Source organism: Myotis daubentonii, chromosome 14 (genome assembly GCF_963259705.1).
Source record: "Myotis daubentonii chromosome 14, mMyoDau2.1, whole genome shotgun sequence".
NCBI lineage: Eukaryota > Metazoa > Chordata > Mammalia > Chiroptera > Vespertilionidae > Myotis > Myotis daubentonii.
In genome coordinates this window covers 10669299-10686687 of record NC_081853.1, presented here as the reverse complement: position 1 = coordinate 10686687, position 17389 = coordinate 10669299, and the positions used below count along the sequence as shown (strand labels likewise).

Genomic DNA, 17389 nt, shown 5'->3' with positions numbered 1-17389 from the left:
CATTCTCTGGGTGCGTGCACATGTACACAGACATGTGTATGCCTGATGTATATATACAGACAGTATGTTTAATAAAACCTTTTGCAGTTTTACTTTAACAGGCAGCCATTAGAGTACGCAGGTTAAGGATCCTTTAATCTAGAATGCTTGATCTTCCAATTAATCCATGTAGCCAGACTTTCATTTACCATTAATTAGCTGCAATTCCACTGTATGGAGATCAAGCCACTTTATTGAGACATAACACTCTTTTCCTCTTTCCTTGCATAGCTAACTTAGTATCTAAATGGCAAAAAAAAGGTACTAAAAGAGACTTCTCGAAGATGTTGTCTTTAAAGAAAAGATTGTGCAAAATCCTCTAGCGCCTCCTCCTCTCCCGACAGAGGTTGAAGGAGAAATTTGAGCTTAGAAATGATTTTTTTTTGGTCTCTTTTGCTGTCTTGAAATGTATTGTAATATCCTCTCACCCAATCTTGTACTAGCTGGAGCACTGAAGGGGAACTAAAAATACAATATACTTAGTAAACATTTCATACAACAGAATTGAAGCTCATAACATAGAAAGAAATCGTCATGCAAAATGTTATGCAACAACAATGTTATTTTGTGCTGACATTGAGATTTGAAAATGTTGCATATGTCAGACATAGCTAGACGAAAAAAAAAATGTGGACATTTGGAAATAAATGCTCTCTTTCCCAAAACCTGGTGTCGAACTTGAGAGCCCGAGCCTCAGCTTAGTATTCCAAACCAAAACAACATTTCAAGAAGGAAAATGAACGGAAAAGCAAACCAAACTAGGAAGCTGCCGAGTAAAGGAACGGGAGAAGTTTATGGTACTTGATTTTGGCCTAGTCCTGCTTTGAGCCTGTGACATAAAACGCTGGTCTGCATTTGGGTGGGCGGAGGAGGCCCAGGAGTTGGCCAGGGAGCGGCTCAGGTGGGTGAAGACAGAAGGTAAAAAAGTAAAGAGACAAAGTTGACTTTCACAAAGAGTGACCAGTAGGATGACGAACTCCGAAAAGAACTACCAAACAAGCAAGGATGATAAAACACAAATGGGGAGCCGCTGCTTTCTCGGCGTCACTGCCCCGTTACTGGACTGGACTCTGACCAGTGCCACCAGCACCACCGTACGGAGACGCTGATTGGCTGAATACTCAGACTGGACGTCTTTATCCAGAGGGATGCACGGGAAGGATGGCGGCAGCATCACTGACCGAAACAAGACACACTTTTGCACAGTCACGGACGCCTGGATGGTAAAGACTGCTCCCTCCTCCCGGTGAGCAGAAATAGCTGGGAGACCGGCGTCTCCCCCTTCATATGCTGCTCCCCCTCCTACAGAGCCTTGCCCCTTCTACTCAAGCCTCTCTGTGCTTTGGTTTCCTCATCTAGAATTTGGGAATTCGAATACCTTTTTGGTGTACCTTTGCAGGGTCGCTGGTAAGAGCAAATAAAACAATGCATGGGCTAGATCTCTGCAAAGCCTAAGGTGCCTACCAATGTTTATTGTTCTCGCCAATATTGTGCCAAGGCAGGAATTAATTGCCTCACAAGAGCAGATGAAGGGCCGCTATTAGTTCAAGTGCGCTAGGGAATATTCTTGCTCCCTTTGTGGAATTTCAACATGTCAAAATCTGTCATTTGGGGGGGGGGGGAAATGTGCGGTATCTGATTGTTTCCAGCTCATTTAATTATTTTCAATTTGGAATTTTCATGGCTTTTATATTGTGGGTTGAATCATATATAAAAGCTTGCCAGCTTATCAAATATGTTACTTGCTATTCCAAATGTTAGAATGCCGTAATCAGCACTTGACCCATCTGTCTGTGGTTGACAGTATCAGCACAGCAAACACCCTGGAACAATGGCCGCTCCTTCCACAGGCCCAGGGCACCCTCCGCTCCCCACACCCTCCCTCTGACAAGCGCCTCATTAACCTCGGACCTGCCACTTCCCAGTAGTTCCCGTTTATACAGCAGCCTGCGTGGTGAGAGGGGACATACTCCATTGCCAAGTTTGCTTGAATTTTCTACTGGGAAAATGATTTTTACTGCGGGCTTATAGCAAAATGTAATTCTAGCGACATTAGTGAAAATATCCGCAATACGAATAAATACAATATTCTGGCAAAACTATCGATTAAAAGCAAAAGTTGATGACTTTTTTTTCTTGTGGGGTCACCTCAAAGTTTTGAATTGCATGGCTAAAAAAATTCTTTAGCAGTCTCCTCTTATTGAAATCTTTTGTTTGTGAAAGATTGTGTGTAAATGGGATTTAGAAAAATCAGTTTTAAATAACAGCTACTCAAAAGAGGACAACGACTGAGCCTTTCTTTATAAAAAAAAAAAAAAAAAAAGTACTCCTGTTTAATTTTTCTTAAAATCTGGTCTTCTACCTATAGCTGAGTTGAAAGTTAGGGACGTCTCTGACGACACAACCTAGTAACCCCTCCTGGCTTTTTAATGAATGTGTGCTACCTGAGTGTGCAGTTCTCAGGGGAACTCTCTTTCTCACCAGAGAACAGGGCCTGCGTAGAGAAACCCTTGCACTGGTTTATAGAACAATGAAAGGTCCCAGGCTGATCCGTAACCCGCCAGGCAGCAGCTACATATTTCAGCCAATGGGTCTTGATGAAAAGTTGTGAAGGGATTCCCGGCTGCCAAGTGTCTGTCCAGAATTCTGACAGTGAGGTTTGCCACTATAGAAACACAAGCTCCCTATTTTTTCCCCCTCACGGAGCAAAACAAAAACATCATACCTTGGTTTCCAACTTCATTTACCCAATTACCATTGCTCATGTTTACACAATTAAATCTGTTTGGCTTTCAGAGAGAGAGTTACATGTGACTGCAGGAAACAAAAAGAGAATTCCTCTGCGTGCTCAGCTCAGCCAAGGAAGGGAAGCCTCCAGGAACGAGAGGCACTCCAACTAGCCCTTCAATAACCTGAGCATCCGGGTTCCAGGGAGCGAAGTGCCAGCCCCTGAAATACCATGTGAGACATGGATGTGCTTGATGGAAGCCCACTTACTACAGGCTCCAATCTGTGGACGTGTCGCTGAAGATGCCAGTGTTTGTATTGTGCTATTACTGCAAATCACTAGCCCATAGCCATTTGCTAGGATTTGGGACTTGGGGTGGGCAAGAACTAGATAGGAACAGAAAGCTAAGGACATAGCCAGGGCACGTTTCCTGGGACCCTGCCTCTCTCAAAGGATGGTTCCATGGGCCATATGTTGAATGCAGCATTACAATTCAGCACCATTTCCTCAGTGGGGCTGTAAATGACATTCAGTGATCCCCTTGCAGGACCATCACTCCCTTTCAGAAGATTCCCTCTTTAGGGGAGTATGAGGTATACGGTAATACAGACTGCTGGATGAATCATGGCTCCTTTTCTCTGCTCTTTTCACTGCAGTTGTCTTTGTCTCTCCTGTGAAACATGCCTCTGAGCCTGCCCTACTCCTACTCAAAGCCTTTAAGAGATCCCTTTCATAACAAGAGGGTGTCTTCATAACAAAGCTCAACTCCTCTGCTGATATCCCTACTTGTGCACGTATGGCCTTTAACAACAGCAAACCATACACATATCCCCCTCCCTCTATGCCCAGCGAATTCTGTGTTTCTGGGGCTTGAACAGAGCCTGCCCAGGGCAGGTCCTTAAGGTAGGAGGAAATCCTCAGTGGATCCCACCCAGTGCATTGCTTTCATGGCAAAGCAAAGACTCGGTGTTGCAACACGCATAGACAGGATGCAGCAACTCTTCTCTCCTAACCAAAGCCCCTGGTTACCTAACACATGCACTAAGCTGAACTGTGAATCATCAAGAGTGCAACCTAAACTTCCAAACCCGAGAACAACTTTAGGTGTCTTAATGCAATTTAAAATGATTTCAGATAGTTAAAAATACTTTTTATTTAAATTAAAATAATTTGTATCTACAAGGAAGAAATAATGCTATTATGGTATTTTTCTTCTCTAATTTGGTATCTTTGTCCTTAACAATGAGCTGTTGCACTTAAAGAAAGTGAGCTTAATTCTGGATAGCCACAGTCAGTAGTGGATATCTGCTATTCTTGTACGTGTAGTAACCTTCCTCAGGAGAATTGCCTTTCCTCCACTCTATGTGGTTCTGGTGTGAATGTCAAGCAATGAATCCCACAGGGGCAGTCATGTGAGCCAAGCCAGGCCAACCATACACGGGCACCGTCATGGAAATTCTGATTGGCTCAGAGATTAACATGTGACTCCAGCATGCCAATGAGACCCTTCTCTGGAATTTTATACAGTTGTTTGGAGAGAAAAGCTTGTTTTCTTTTAGGGTTTATTTAGCTAGGATGAAAGCTGGTGCTATCTGTGACCATGTTGTTCCCAACTTCTACCATGACATTAAAGACACCTGTCAGCAGTTGAAGAGATTAAAACACACTAAAATTCTTTATCCTGAGCCCAGTTCCTCCAGGCATTTCCTAGCTACACTGGCCAAAAATTCCCTTTTCTTGCTTAAACTATATGAGGGTGTGTGTGTGTGTGTGTGTGTGTGTGTGTGTGTTTTGTCACTTGCTTTAGAAGGAATACTGATTTAATAGTACTATTAAATATCCACCCAGTCCCCAAATAAGTTTTCACATATATGGCCACAAGCTCTCTGGGGCAGGATCTTGGAGCATCTGGAAGGATGATGAATAGAGGCAAATACTGAAACAAGGCCAGGGGCCCCCTCTTGGGGAAACAGCCCTTGGCCTCCAGGATGACGTCCTCCTTGCAATGCATCAAAGACCCTGGCCTTGGTGGAGACGCTGCAGCACCTGGCATTTCCCTTTACTACGGGCAGAATGTAACTACGTGTTTTACGCCCGTGCTCTCCACTATAGTGTCAGCTCCCTGGGGGTAGGGACCACGACTGCTCTTGCTTGTTGCTCACTCCCTTGTTATCTGGCATGGATCCTGGACCTTAGTAGGTATTTAACAAATATGTGTGGAGCTATATTGCTATGTTTGATTTTGAAATTAATGATAAAAGGATCAATCAACTGCCTCCTATATTCCACTGACATCCAAATTGCAATCCCTGGATCAGCAGCTCCGCATCACCTGGGCACTTGTTAGAAATGCAGGTTTCCAGGCCCTGGTTCAGACTTGCTAATCAGAATCTATGTCTTAACAAGATCCTCAGGGATTTGTTTAAAAAATAAATAAATAAATAAAAAAATAAACGCCGAAGCCGGTTCGGCTCAGTGGATAGAGCGTCGGCCTGCGGACTGAAGGGTCCCAGGTTCGATTCCGGTCAAGGGCATGTACCTGGGTTGCGGGCACATCCCCAGTGGGAGGTGTGCAGGAGGCAGCTGATCGATGTTTCTCTCTCATCGATGTTTCTGGCTCTCTATCTCTCTCCTTTCTTCTCTGTAAAAGATCAATAAAATATTAAAAAAAAAAAAAGATCCTCAGGGATTTGTATGAACTTTAAAGTTTGAGATGTATTCTTTTATATTCCAATTCTGAAATAAAACAATATATCCATGCTACACATTTAGATTGGGACATTTTCTTTTAAATAATAATAAACAGATAATAAATATAATGACGCTAACTATGCTAACAGGCACTATGCTAATAGCTCTTTTTGGAATATGTGTTTCAATCTTTGCAACAACTCTTTGGGGGAGGAAATAAAAGTGAGGCTTAAAGAGGTTAAAAAGCTCATAGAGCCAGGATAGCGATTTAAGTTTTGGTGCCCAGGCTGGTTCTGAGGTGGCATTTTCTTGGAGCTGCATATCCAGGATCCTGTCCTGTGGACACTGCTCATCTTCAGCTGTCATGCTGAAAATTCGGGCCAGATGGGCTGGGGTGAGGCCATCGTCTCTTGGCTGAAAGGTAAGGTCACCTGGTTGGGGGTGAAGGCTCATGAATAATGTGCAGGATCCCAAACTAGGGTCACTAACTGCCCATCTTATTTAGAAACCTCCAGGCCTCAGTTTTCCTGTCTTTCAGGTGACTGTTTGGGACTAGATGATTGAGAAACCCCTTTTTAGTCTTACAATTTTATCACTAACAATCACGGTGTTTCATAGCTTAGAAGTTCAACACGTAGGCTTAGGAATTATGCTCATGTTCAAATTCTGTCTCTGCCACTAACTAGCTGTGTACGCTTGTGCAACTTACTTAACATGTCTCCATTTCTCTCTCTTTGTATTTCCATATTCAAAGAGTGAATTCTTATTTCATTGAGTATAAGTGGCACGTTTTAACATTTCTGAAATTGGGTGCATTTACATTTGATGGCGTCTAACAATTTAGTTGGCAGCATTGTTTTGTTCTTAGGAGTATATAAATTAATGGCACATCTTATAATTGATGGCCTTTTAGAGCCAAAGAAATGTGGTAATAAAATACTACTTATAGAGTTGTGAGAATTAACTGAGATATGCATGTAACTACTAAATACATACTAAATTCTCAATAAAGGGCAGTTGTCATCATCGTCATCAGCAGCAGAAGCAGCATCTATTTTTTTTTTCTGATAGAAGAGACAATGGTTTTATATTTATTGGTTTATGGCATCTTTTTAAACACCTCCTTCTTTCCTCTGGGACCCTCCTTGGTGACAATGTTGGAAACATGTTCCTCCTTGCCCTCCTCACTTTTTATAACATAGATGAGGTATTGGTCTACAAAATAATTGGGCTTGGAAACCTGAGTGATGCGTCCCTGAAACAAGAAGGAAGGGAACCATTTAGTTTCCTGTGTGAGGCCTGAAGCATGAGGTGGCACTTGGTGGGAGGGGATTTGCCCTCGGGGAGGTGGCTCTGCACTGTGTGTTCAAGGATTGCAAGCTTAGTTGTCTCCTCTTCTCCTTCAACTGGCCTTGGACCTGTAGGAAGCTTGGCTGAAGACAGGGAATGATACTGAACCTCAGCACTACAGAATCTGCTTGGAAGTCCTTTGGGTGAACTTGTCCTACGTTAGAGGGTTTCTGTCAATTGGGGAGAAAACAGTCTGCAGTTCTTTGGGAATCTCAGGAAATCTCAACTGCCCTGAGGAAGACTTCACGATGGAAAGATCTGGGCAGTGATCTGGTCTCAGAAAGGACTTTTTGCCTTTGGATAGTCTTCCTGGATTAAAAGTTGTAGGTATTTTTGAAGTTATCCATTCATTGATAACTATCCAAGTGCCCACCACATCAACTGGAAAGGTGGGAGTGAGAAAAGAGATGAAAAATCATGGTGTTTGAATTTAGAAAAATCTGGTTCAAATCCTGCTTGAGAAATTCTCTTATCCTCTCCAAATCTCAGCTCCCTCTCCTGTAAAAGGGGTAAAGATGGAGTCAGATTCTCCATATGAGGTCCTCAGCCCAGAGGTGGGTTGGCTGGCTGTATATCTATCTCTATCTATCTATCTATCTATCTATCTATCTACCTACCTACCTATCATCTATCTTCTATCTATCATCTATTTATCTATCATCTATCTACCTATCATCTATATATCTATCTACATCTGCTTATCTATCTACCTATCTCTTAATCTAATTTCGCAAATCTTTGGTATAGTTGAAGAAAAAGTTTTTTATTTTAAGTTTCAATAGAATTTTTATGATGCTCATAAAATTATACAATTATTTAATCAAGAATTGAGGCAAAACAGCAATAGTAGTATATCCAATAAAGCTTGCTGGGTTCAGAACATGTGATGACTTAAGTGGAAATATATTTAAAATAATAAATTTATGTGCAGGAGTCACAACTTTTCTTTCATAGAGTAGCAGCCTTTTACTTTTTTGAGATACTGTAATTAAACTGAATATTTAATTTTTAATAATGTCACCAGACAGAAAGCACAAGTCCACCAAAATGCCATCTGCCAAATCCCATAGCCTCTCTAAGCACAGCCTGAGCAAAGGGCTCCTAGCTGTCCACACTCCACCCAATTAGGGCATGTATTCCCGCTGTGCCCTGCTACCTCCATACAGTTGGTTTTGAATACCCACCCATGTATTTGTGCTTAGATCCCTCTGAGGGAATTGAAAAAGGAGAGGGAGGGTAAGAAGAAAGATGAAAAGATCCGGAAAGAAGTCATTATGATTGTGATTGAGATTTGTTTTGCTTAGAAGCCTCAGACATACCAGGCTTCAAACCCATCTCTGCTTTGACCTTAACTTTTAGGCCCAGTTTTACTCAAGTCCTCCTTCTTAGTCCTTTCTCTCCATCAAAGCCAGTATGATTGTCCTGGAGTGCCAATCACCAACCCACCTTCTTGCTTAAAGAGCCTTTAATGGCTCTCTATCACCTTTGGATGTGAGATGTGTGGAATTTTTCCTTTGGAAAATCTATATGCCTTCAAAAGTTGGCACAGAAAAAAAAAGTTGGCATAGATTCCAGGCTAAAAACTTTGGACCACGAGATATAGTCTGAACTCTATTATTAGGGCATATCAAGGCTTTTGAGATCTTGCCTCCTGTCTACATTGCCATCATCAGCACCCTTTACTACCATCATTTCATTTCATTGCAACCACATTGAATTACAGAGTAGTAAGACTGTGGCCTCTGCCTGGACTCAGACTCTGTCTCTACCCTTATTCTACTAGAAGTGTGTTATTTGACCTCTCTGCATCTTGGTTTGCTCTTCTCTAAAATGGGAATAATAGTAGTATTCACCTCATAAGGGGTTTTGAAGATTAAATGAGTTTAATACATATAAAGCACTTAATAGTCATACCTGGTACATAACACACACTGAATAAGCATTAGCTATTTTTATGAGCTATATGGTTTTACGTATTTGCACATATTACTCTGTCTAGGATGCCTCTCCGCCTCCCAATCCCAGCTCCCTTTCCCTGATTCTAATTCATCTTTCAAGATGCAGTTCAATCCTTCCAACCTTGGGAAGATTTCCAAGGCGTCTGACAGTGACCTCTTATGCATAACACATTGGTGCAACTGCATACTTAATTTGTAAGTGACACTAGGCACCCATTTGCACACAGTCTTCATAGGTTATCAGCTGTTCCCTGTTGTTTACATAGTCCCTGGGTTGCACTACCGTACCTGGCACATGGTGGGCCCCACTAAAAACTTGTTGAATGAATGACAGAGTGAATGAGTGAATGAATACCTTCCCTTCTCGGGAGAGAAAGGCACATGTGTCTTGAACATAGGTTCATGAGTCTTCAAATACTTATTGCCAGTCTGGTGCTTGGCATGTGCTCAAAAATGCTTTCTGAGTTGATCTGAAATATGTCCATCTTTGATTAAATGAAATAGGTTTAACTTCAATGAAACAATAATAATCTTTTAAGAATCCTTTAGACCTTAAAAACAAAAGTTAATACTATATTTTCATTTATTAGAGCTTTCCTTACAAAATGCTTACAAGTTTTTGGACTAAACAAGAAGAACACATCCAAAGTCAGAGAATTTTCTAAGAGCTTTCCTCTCACGAAGCTTCTGCCCTGTGCTTGCGCCCTGCCTCACCACACAACACACAAAACAGCACAAAGACAACCTCTCTCCATCTTGGCTGATAGACATTCATCAAAGAACACAAACTTCTCAGTCGGGTAGGAAACGGAAAAAAGAAATGAAAAACAAAAGGGAAGATTCATTTGGTTCAGTAACTATTTTTAAAAAGCACATGAGGCCAAATCCCTGGAATCCGGAAACCAAGGATGAAAGGTTCTGTACAAACCAGAATTCTGTTCCTCCAAAGCTTATGCCTTCATGGAAATTCTACTCTATAAAGGTTAGCATCTAATGGGCATGAGGGGTATTTAGACAGCACAAATTAACTCCTTAAGTATCATTGCAACTCCACACCAGTCTTTGGGAGTACATACATTAAGGAGCCATTAAAAAAAAAAAAAGAAACTAAATATAACTCAACAATCCTGATAGTTTATAATGCATATACAATTGGTTCACCTGCGTCCTTTTGATTCTCTATTTGAAAGAGAGAGCACAACGAGGAGAAAAGAGAGAGAGAAACAAGAACACATATGCAGGATTAATGAGCAAGTGGACCAAAATGCCCCCCACTTATGTGTGATATATGACATTGGAAGAAAAGGTCGCCCTTGGGTTCCCACCGCCCCGAAGTGTGGGGGCCAGCAAAAAAAGGCTCCTTCACAGAGGTGAAAAATGCTGCACAAATAGAAAATTAGTAAAATTAAGTTTAATGTGAAATCAAGCTATGAAACACATGAACTTTCCAAGTGACAATTAAGTCATATGTTCTAGCCAAAGCTTAGAGGACAAGGACAAGTCAAAATCTCCAGAGAGAACAAGGAAAAGCTTTTCAGCTTGAGAGAAAAGAGACAGGAGGCATGTAAGATCTCATTTTTACAGAGAATGGACCACCTCATGTGATCTTATACCCACAATAGTTTGACATGTTAAACATGGAAAAGAAGGCATGATTTTGCCCCAGCTGTCCTTTATCTGACACCTAACATATTGCTCCCGGCCTAGATGCTACCTTTTTATTGTGTACCAGTGACAAGCACTTTACAAATTGGGGTTACACACAAGCAAAGTAAAAATGCATTCAGGTCACAGACAGAGAATAACTGAAAAACTTACGGACAAATCTGAGTTTATCACAAACAAATGGCTTAATTGTCTAACCTGTTTTAGGTTGATAAAAAGTGACTGGACTTCTCACACTGGATTTCACAGACAGAATCAACAGACAAGCCAATGCTAAACAACTTGAAGCAAGGAGAGTGAGTTGATTGGATCTGTATTTTCTTGAAATAATGAAAACAGAAAAAGTGAAGACAGCATGGCGAGGAGTGGTAGGTACTCACGAATGGTTAAATCCATCACTTGGGAGGCCAAGCAGAAGACAGGATGCTCATACATTTCTCTCTTTTTCCCTATAAAAGAGGATTTGGGCATGCAAGAGGCTTAGGTCAGAGGTAAAGAGGTTAAAGGTCATAGGTTAGAGGAAAATGTTACATTAGCTCAAAGGAAAATAGCCACAGAGTATTTTGGGATAAACACAGGATAAAGGAAAAAGGAGTTTCAAAATCGGAGATCTACTGGATTAACCATTCAGCATGCCGTGAGTCACGAGAGAGATTGTGACCATGATTTTACACGTCTCTTTAGAATTGTTTGCAAGAATACAATGACCAAAAACATCATGAGTAAAGGGAAACAGAATTTCATTGATTTAAGGCTCCAAGATACTAAGGATTTCAGACTTTAGTATCTAAGGCTCTTGAGGTATTTCTTCATAAACATAGTCTCCAGCAAATATTACTACAACTTCTTTCCAAAATTCTCTGGAAACTAAGCTGTCAGTGCTCACAGAGGGGCTCAAATGTAAAAATGGACGGTTTCTTTTCTGAGTGTAGGATTGGAACCTTGTAAAAGAAAGTTGTTTGGTAGTAATATCTTTACAGCTGCAATGTCTCAGCCTATGGTGGACTATGTTCATGAAAGAAAACCTGATACATGCAGCCAGAGGATGTTGGGTTGTCTGAATTAACAATCCCAGCATGCTTTGAAATTGGCGTCACAGCCACTTTTGCAGAGATAATGTCAAAAAGTGGCTGAGCCAATCGCGAACAAGGAAGGAGAGAAGCAAAGAGAGCAGGTAGTGTGGAATGAGGTACTTCTCTGAAAAGAGAGTTGGAAAAAAAAGATTGGTTTCTTCAAAGAATCCCCAGACCTAAAAGTCACAGTGCAAAAGATAATTAACACAACCAAGAAGAATTGAGGCACAAAAGGAAATTACAGACCAGCTGATCTACTTTGGAAATGAATGCATTTTTACTTACAGATCTTAAAGTTTGTTTTTGGATATATTTATCTGAAAGAAGAGAGCAGATCTTACCAAGACTAGTAATAGCTAGACCAAGACCTAGGAGGCAGCAGCCATGGCAACCGAACGTTTCTTGATTCCATCCCATCTCTGGCCTCACCTAGAATTATTAGGTGCCCGGTTGGCATTACCAAATACAACCAATCATTGTGTCCTGGGAAGGTAAATGCTGGAACAATTATTTTCTAATATAGCTCTTTTACCAATCTTCTTGTTCCTCTATTTTTGTCACTCATTACCAAGTCAAGAGTTGATAAACATCCTTTTAGTGCCCAATTCTTAAGTGTTTCTCCCTGGATGCATAACAATGAATTCATTACCACTGGTACACAATTTGCATTGTCAGACAGACAAAATTGAGAGAGGGAGACATGTAATGTACAGAACACTGTGAATTTGACATGATCTTAGCCTAATTCTCTAGGGAAATAAGGACTTTGGCAGGATAACTGATGGGATTTGGTAGTTGGTTAGGTCTTTTTTTTTCCCCCCAGTCATGTCCTGAAGGCAAACAATGGGTATTTGCTGGCATTTCACATGTGAGAGAACATCAGATTCCAGAATGCGAACACATTGAGTTTTGCACACAGAACTTCCACATTTATACACTTACACCACTGGTCAAGTTGGGTGTGGTTTTCAAATCACCCTATAGCAGCCAACAGGGTAACAATGAAAAGTGATTAATAAACTGCAAATGAATAGGTCCCAAAGAACCATATCTTTTCAAGTAGAGTTTACTCAAGGTGACTTTGGGGTAATTAGTTGGTCATCAGTGACTGCTTCCCTAAAACTTGAGAGGGCAGCGGTGACGACCATCCTACATTAGCCAATAATGTAGCAATAACAAATGAAATCAAAAGCAAACTAGGAGCCATCAGAGAAGGCTGGACATTAATTTGCCATCAAGTTTGAAATGCTACCAAAGACAGCTCTTCGTAAGTTCAAGGGACAAGAAAGAGTTCGGCAAAATCTTGATGTTGCTTTATTCAATTATTGTTTTACTTGCAGTGCCATCAACAGTGGATAACAAACTGCTTTGTTTTCCTCTATTTAAAGCAGGTAGTAATCCCACAGAACTCTTTCATTGGAAGACATCAGCCACTTAGGGCTGACACAGACTCTCAGAGGGACCTCAGTTATCGGATAACATCCCACGTTTAATATTCTTCCCCTACAATGACTGATTTCTGAGCCTCTGATCTTCCATTCATTTATTTGGCCACATCCAAGGAAGAGTTCACATTTTCATATTTTGAGTGCTTTCAAGTTTCAGCTTAACATACTCAGATGGACCCCTGTTTCCTGGTGCCCATCAGAAAAGAGAGAGACTTCCCCAGGGAGGCATATGAAGTTTTAAATTAAAACCTGGGGGCAGAAGGGAGTCTTACCTTCGATTTTGGCATACTCTGATAGCCGGGAATAGTTGACTAAAGCAGCTTGCTCTAGACATTTACGGATGACTGTTTTTACCTCCTCTTGTGGCACTGGGGTAACGATGTCTTTCATCAAAACCTTAAGGTGGGGAAGGAAAGGTTATTCAGATGGTTCAATTAGCTGCGTTACTCATTTATATTTCTTAGAGAGTTCAAATACACAGTTAGAATGGCAAAGCCTGTCCACGAACCAGGGAAGGTCTAGGAACATATCTTCAATAGATCCAACTATTTATTGTCTGGAGAGAAAACACCTAGATTTTGGGCAGTTTCTTCATGCTTATTTGGATATATTGTTTTAAAACATATTTTATTGATTTTTTACAGAGAGGAAGGGAGAGGGTTAGAGAGTTAGAAACATCGATGAGAGAGAAACATCGATCAGCTGCCTCCTGCACACCTCCTACTAGGGATGTGCCTGCAACCAAGGTACATGCCCTTGACCAGAATCGAACCTGGGACCTTTCAGTCCGCAGGCCAATGCTCTATCCACTGAGCCAAACCGGTTAGGGCTTATTTTGATATTTGATGAATGGTAAACAATACCTCAAAGTTACAGTCTAGGTCATTCAACCACAATATTCCATTACAATTTTGTTCATATTTCTATATATGTGGAATCTCTCTTTGACTTTCATTCTTACCCTTTCCAGGAGTGAGAGAGTAGCTTTCAAAGCACCTTCGGGTCGACCAAATGGGAAGCAGTACCTAAAAAAGAGAAAATTCTTCAGGTTGCCCGATTTATTACACTTTAGCATGAAGTGTACTGAAATTTGATTCCTATAGACATTCTGTGAGGAACAGAAAGTGCCTTCTATTTTGTCACGTTGTGTTATGTTAATCTGAATTCACACCATCTATGTGTGTATATAATGTATATATGTGTATGTGTGAATGATGACTGAAGAGAGACTCTGCAGACGTCTGCAGCAGACAAGAATATTTAGGGTGATGACAAGGCTCTGCGTAGATTTCTATTGTGAAGAGAACCATTTGTTAGCTCAAAGGAGACCTTAAATATTATTCTAGAGACAAGCATTATAAAAATATTAGTTGAAAGAGGGTAAGATTAATCCCTAAAGGATTCATATGGAAAATGAAGGAAGGTCTTTTAAACAAATTCATGATTCTGCAAATTGTCCTTCCTTGCTTGTGGTTTTTAATTGTTAATGGATTTTCCATTATTGGCAATGCATCTTGCATGTAGTGAATGATCAATAAAGATATGTCCGGGGTGGGTGGGGGGGTCTGTGTTAGATATCACTAGGAATTCCACTGACTGTTTTAAGCTGTCACCAGCCCTTTGGGACACTGTTCCTTATGGTACAAAGGCACCAGCATGGGCTACTTACACTCAGACTGGCCTGGGGCAAGTCTTGAACCTCTCTCAGCCTCAGTTTACTTGTTGTTTAAATGGGGACAACAATAACTTTCTTACAAAGTTGTTCTGAGAATAAAATCCAGCCCCTGTATCTGGAAGGGCCTGATAACAAGGACGTATTTATTATGCCATTATAAATGTGCTTCTTATTTTTGAGTTACTGGTTCAGGCTTCGGGTCTGGAACCACACATGCAGCATTAGAAATGACGGATTTGTCCCAAGGAGAAGTGGGCCACACGGCACAAGGCTCAAGGCAGCCGCTCCTGCTGGCTCCAGGGTGTGGAGAAGAGCCAACCTGCAAGGCCCATCAGCTTTCCTCCCCTGAGGAGCAGCTGGCCCTGTCTCTGAGGGGAAGGCGGCTTCTCCTGTGGGTACCACTGCCTTCCTTCCCTGATCACATGATGTGGTTCACAAGGCCTTTCAGTGCTTTACTTAGGAAACCTGAAGAAGCTTCCAATACAACTTTTTAAAAATATATATATTTTAGCATAATGCTCTCCAGTTCCATCCATGCTGTTGCAAAAAACATATTTTATTGATTTTTTACAGAGAGGAAGGGAGAGGGATAGAGAGTCCGAAACATCGATGAGAGAAACATCGATCAGCTGCCTCCTGCACACTCCCCACTGGGGATGTGCCCACAACCCAGGTACATGCCCTTGACCAGAATCGAACCTGGGACCCTTGAGTCCACAGGCCGACGCTCTATCCACTGAGCCAAACTGGTTAGGGCCCAATACAACTTTTTAATGGATTAAACAAAAACCAGGTTGATGACCAGGGTCAACTTATACAAGAAGGGGCTGTTCCTTTGGTGGAAATAAAATGACCTTAAGATTTCAAAGTCTCTGAGCTATTGTGAAACCCAGTCTTATCTGTTTGCTTTTCATTCGGTTATTTCTAAATATCCAATGTGTATCTGATTGACTTACCATTTCAGTAAATCAAACCCCCTAGTCTCCCCCCCCTAAGGAGCCCCTCTACCCCAGATCCTTACCTAAAATGCGTAATCTGATTTTCCAACAGAACTCGGAGTCTCTCTTTGATTTCTTCAAAACGTTCCTTTTCTTCCACAGTCACAGTTCCGATCCCATCGGGCCTGAAGGAAGACATGGCATGAAGTGACAGGAACCTCGTGTGCCGACGCCATCAAATCAAACCTCTAGCAGGAGGAAACTGTCTCTTTCAGAAGAACAATGGCAATGACAGATGTAGCCTTAGGAGAAGTCCTGCTTCTCGGAGCTGGTCACTAAAGGGGGTGCGGTGTTTTGGGGTTATCATTTGGAGACATTTGCAAAATTGTCGCTCATTTATTGTGAAATGGTAAAATGTACAAACTAGTGGCTTGGAGGTTCAACTTTTAGGTCTGTGTGTGTCTCATAGTTTCTTAAAATTTTTAACTATTTGCCAACATTTTTTAAATTAGGAAAGTTTTGTAATACAATTCTCTTGAAAATTTAGAACAACTAGCATTAGCAAAACAAACAAAAAAACCCAAATAATTTGATTAAAAATTGGGCAGACAACTTGAATAGATGTTTTTCCAAAGAAGACATACAAATGACTAACAGGTAGGTGAGAAGATGCTCAACATCATTAATTATTAGGGAAATGCAAATCAGATTCACAATGAAATATCATCTTGCACCTGTTGGAGTGGCTATTATCAAAAGGTCAAGTGTAACAAGTGTTGGCGAGACGATGGAGAAGAAGGAACGCCTGTGTACTGTTGATGGGAATGTCATTTGGTGCAGCCACTGTGGAAAACAGTATAGAGCAGTGGTTCTCAACCTTCCTAATGCCACTACCCTTTAATACAGTTCCTCATGTTGTGGTGACCCCCAATTTCATTGTTACAAATTGAACATAATTAAAGCATAGTGATTAATCACAAAAACAATATGTAATTATATATGTGTTTTCTGATGGTCTTAGGCGACCCCTGTGAAAGGGTCGTTTGACCTCCAAAGGGGTCGCGACCCACAGGTTGAGAACCACTGGTATAGAGGAACCTCAAAAAATTTAAAATAGAACTACCAAATGATCCAGCAATCCCACTTCTGGGTATATCTGAAGGAAAGGAAATCTTGAAAATGCATCTGCACCCCCATATTCATAGTAGCATTATTGATAATAGCCAGGATGTGGAAATAATCCAAGTGCCCATGGACAGATAAATGGATATATATTTCACATATATTTTCATAGATATTTCATATGCATATAACATATTAAACAGATAAAACATATATATATGAAACAAAGGATAAAGGAAATGTAAGCTATTATGTGTGATGAAATACGCAGCCATAAAAAAATAAGAAAATCCTGCCATTTGCAACAATATGAATGGACCTTGAGGGCATGATGCTAAGTGAAATGTCAGTCAGATAAAGACAAATATTGTATGTTCTCACATATGGAATCTAAAGAAGTCTAACTCATAGAAATAGAGAGTGGAATGGTAGTTGCTGGGGCCTGAAGGGTGGGGGAAATGAGGTGGTGTTGACCAAAGGGTACAAACTTCTGGCTAAAGCAGAGCAGGGGGACTCTAGTGAATAATCTATAATAATAAAAGCATAGTATGCAAATTGATTGAATGACTGAACAGTGGAAAGACCATCCAGACGACCTTCCAGTCGACCTTCCGGGCAAAGTAGGGGCTGCAAGGGCCTACTCTTGCACGAATTTCGTGCATCGGGCCTCTAGTACTTATTATATACTTCAAAGTTGATAAG

General features: G+C 41.1%; 1 protein-coding gene across 10 annotated transcripts in view; it reads right to left on the bottom strand.

Annotated features, from left to right (window-relative positions):
* The window catches only part of CADPS (calcium dependent secretion activator), a 447566-nt gene that overhangs the window by 100005 nt on the left and 330172 nt on the right, over window positions 1-17389 (bottom strand). For 4 of the 10 annotated variants that reach the window (XM_059663078.1, XM_059663079.1, XM_059663080.1 and 1 more), the window contains 4 exons: window positions 15649-15750; window positions 13914-13977; window positions 13225-13348; window positions 10812-10880 (listed from right to left, as the gene is read on the bottom strand). In XM_059663078.1, coding sequence (XP_059519061.1) covers window positions 10812-10880; window positions 13225-13348; window positions 13914-13977; window positions 15649-15750 — 359 coding nt within the window. Of the gene's footprint in view, window positions 1-9927; window positions 9946-10811; window positions 10881-13224; window positions 13349-13913; window positions 13978-15648; window positions 15751-17389 lie in introns of all 10 variants that reach the window. The other 6 variants (XM_059663077.1, XM_059663085.1, XM_059663084.1 and 3 more) reach the window with 2 other exon arrangements.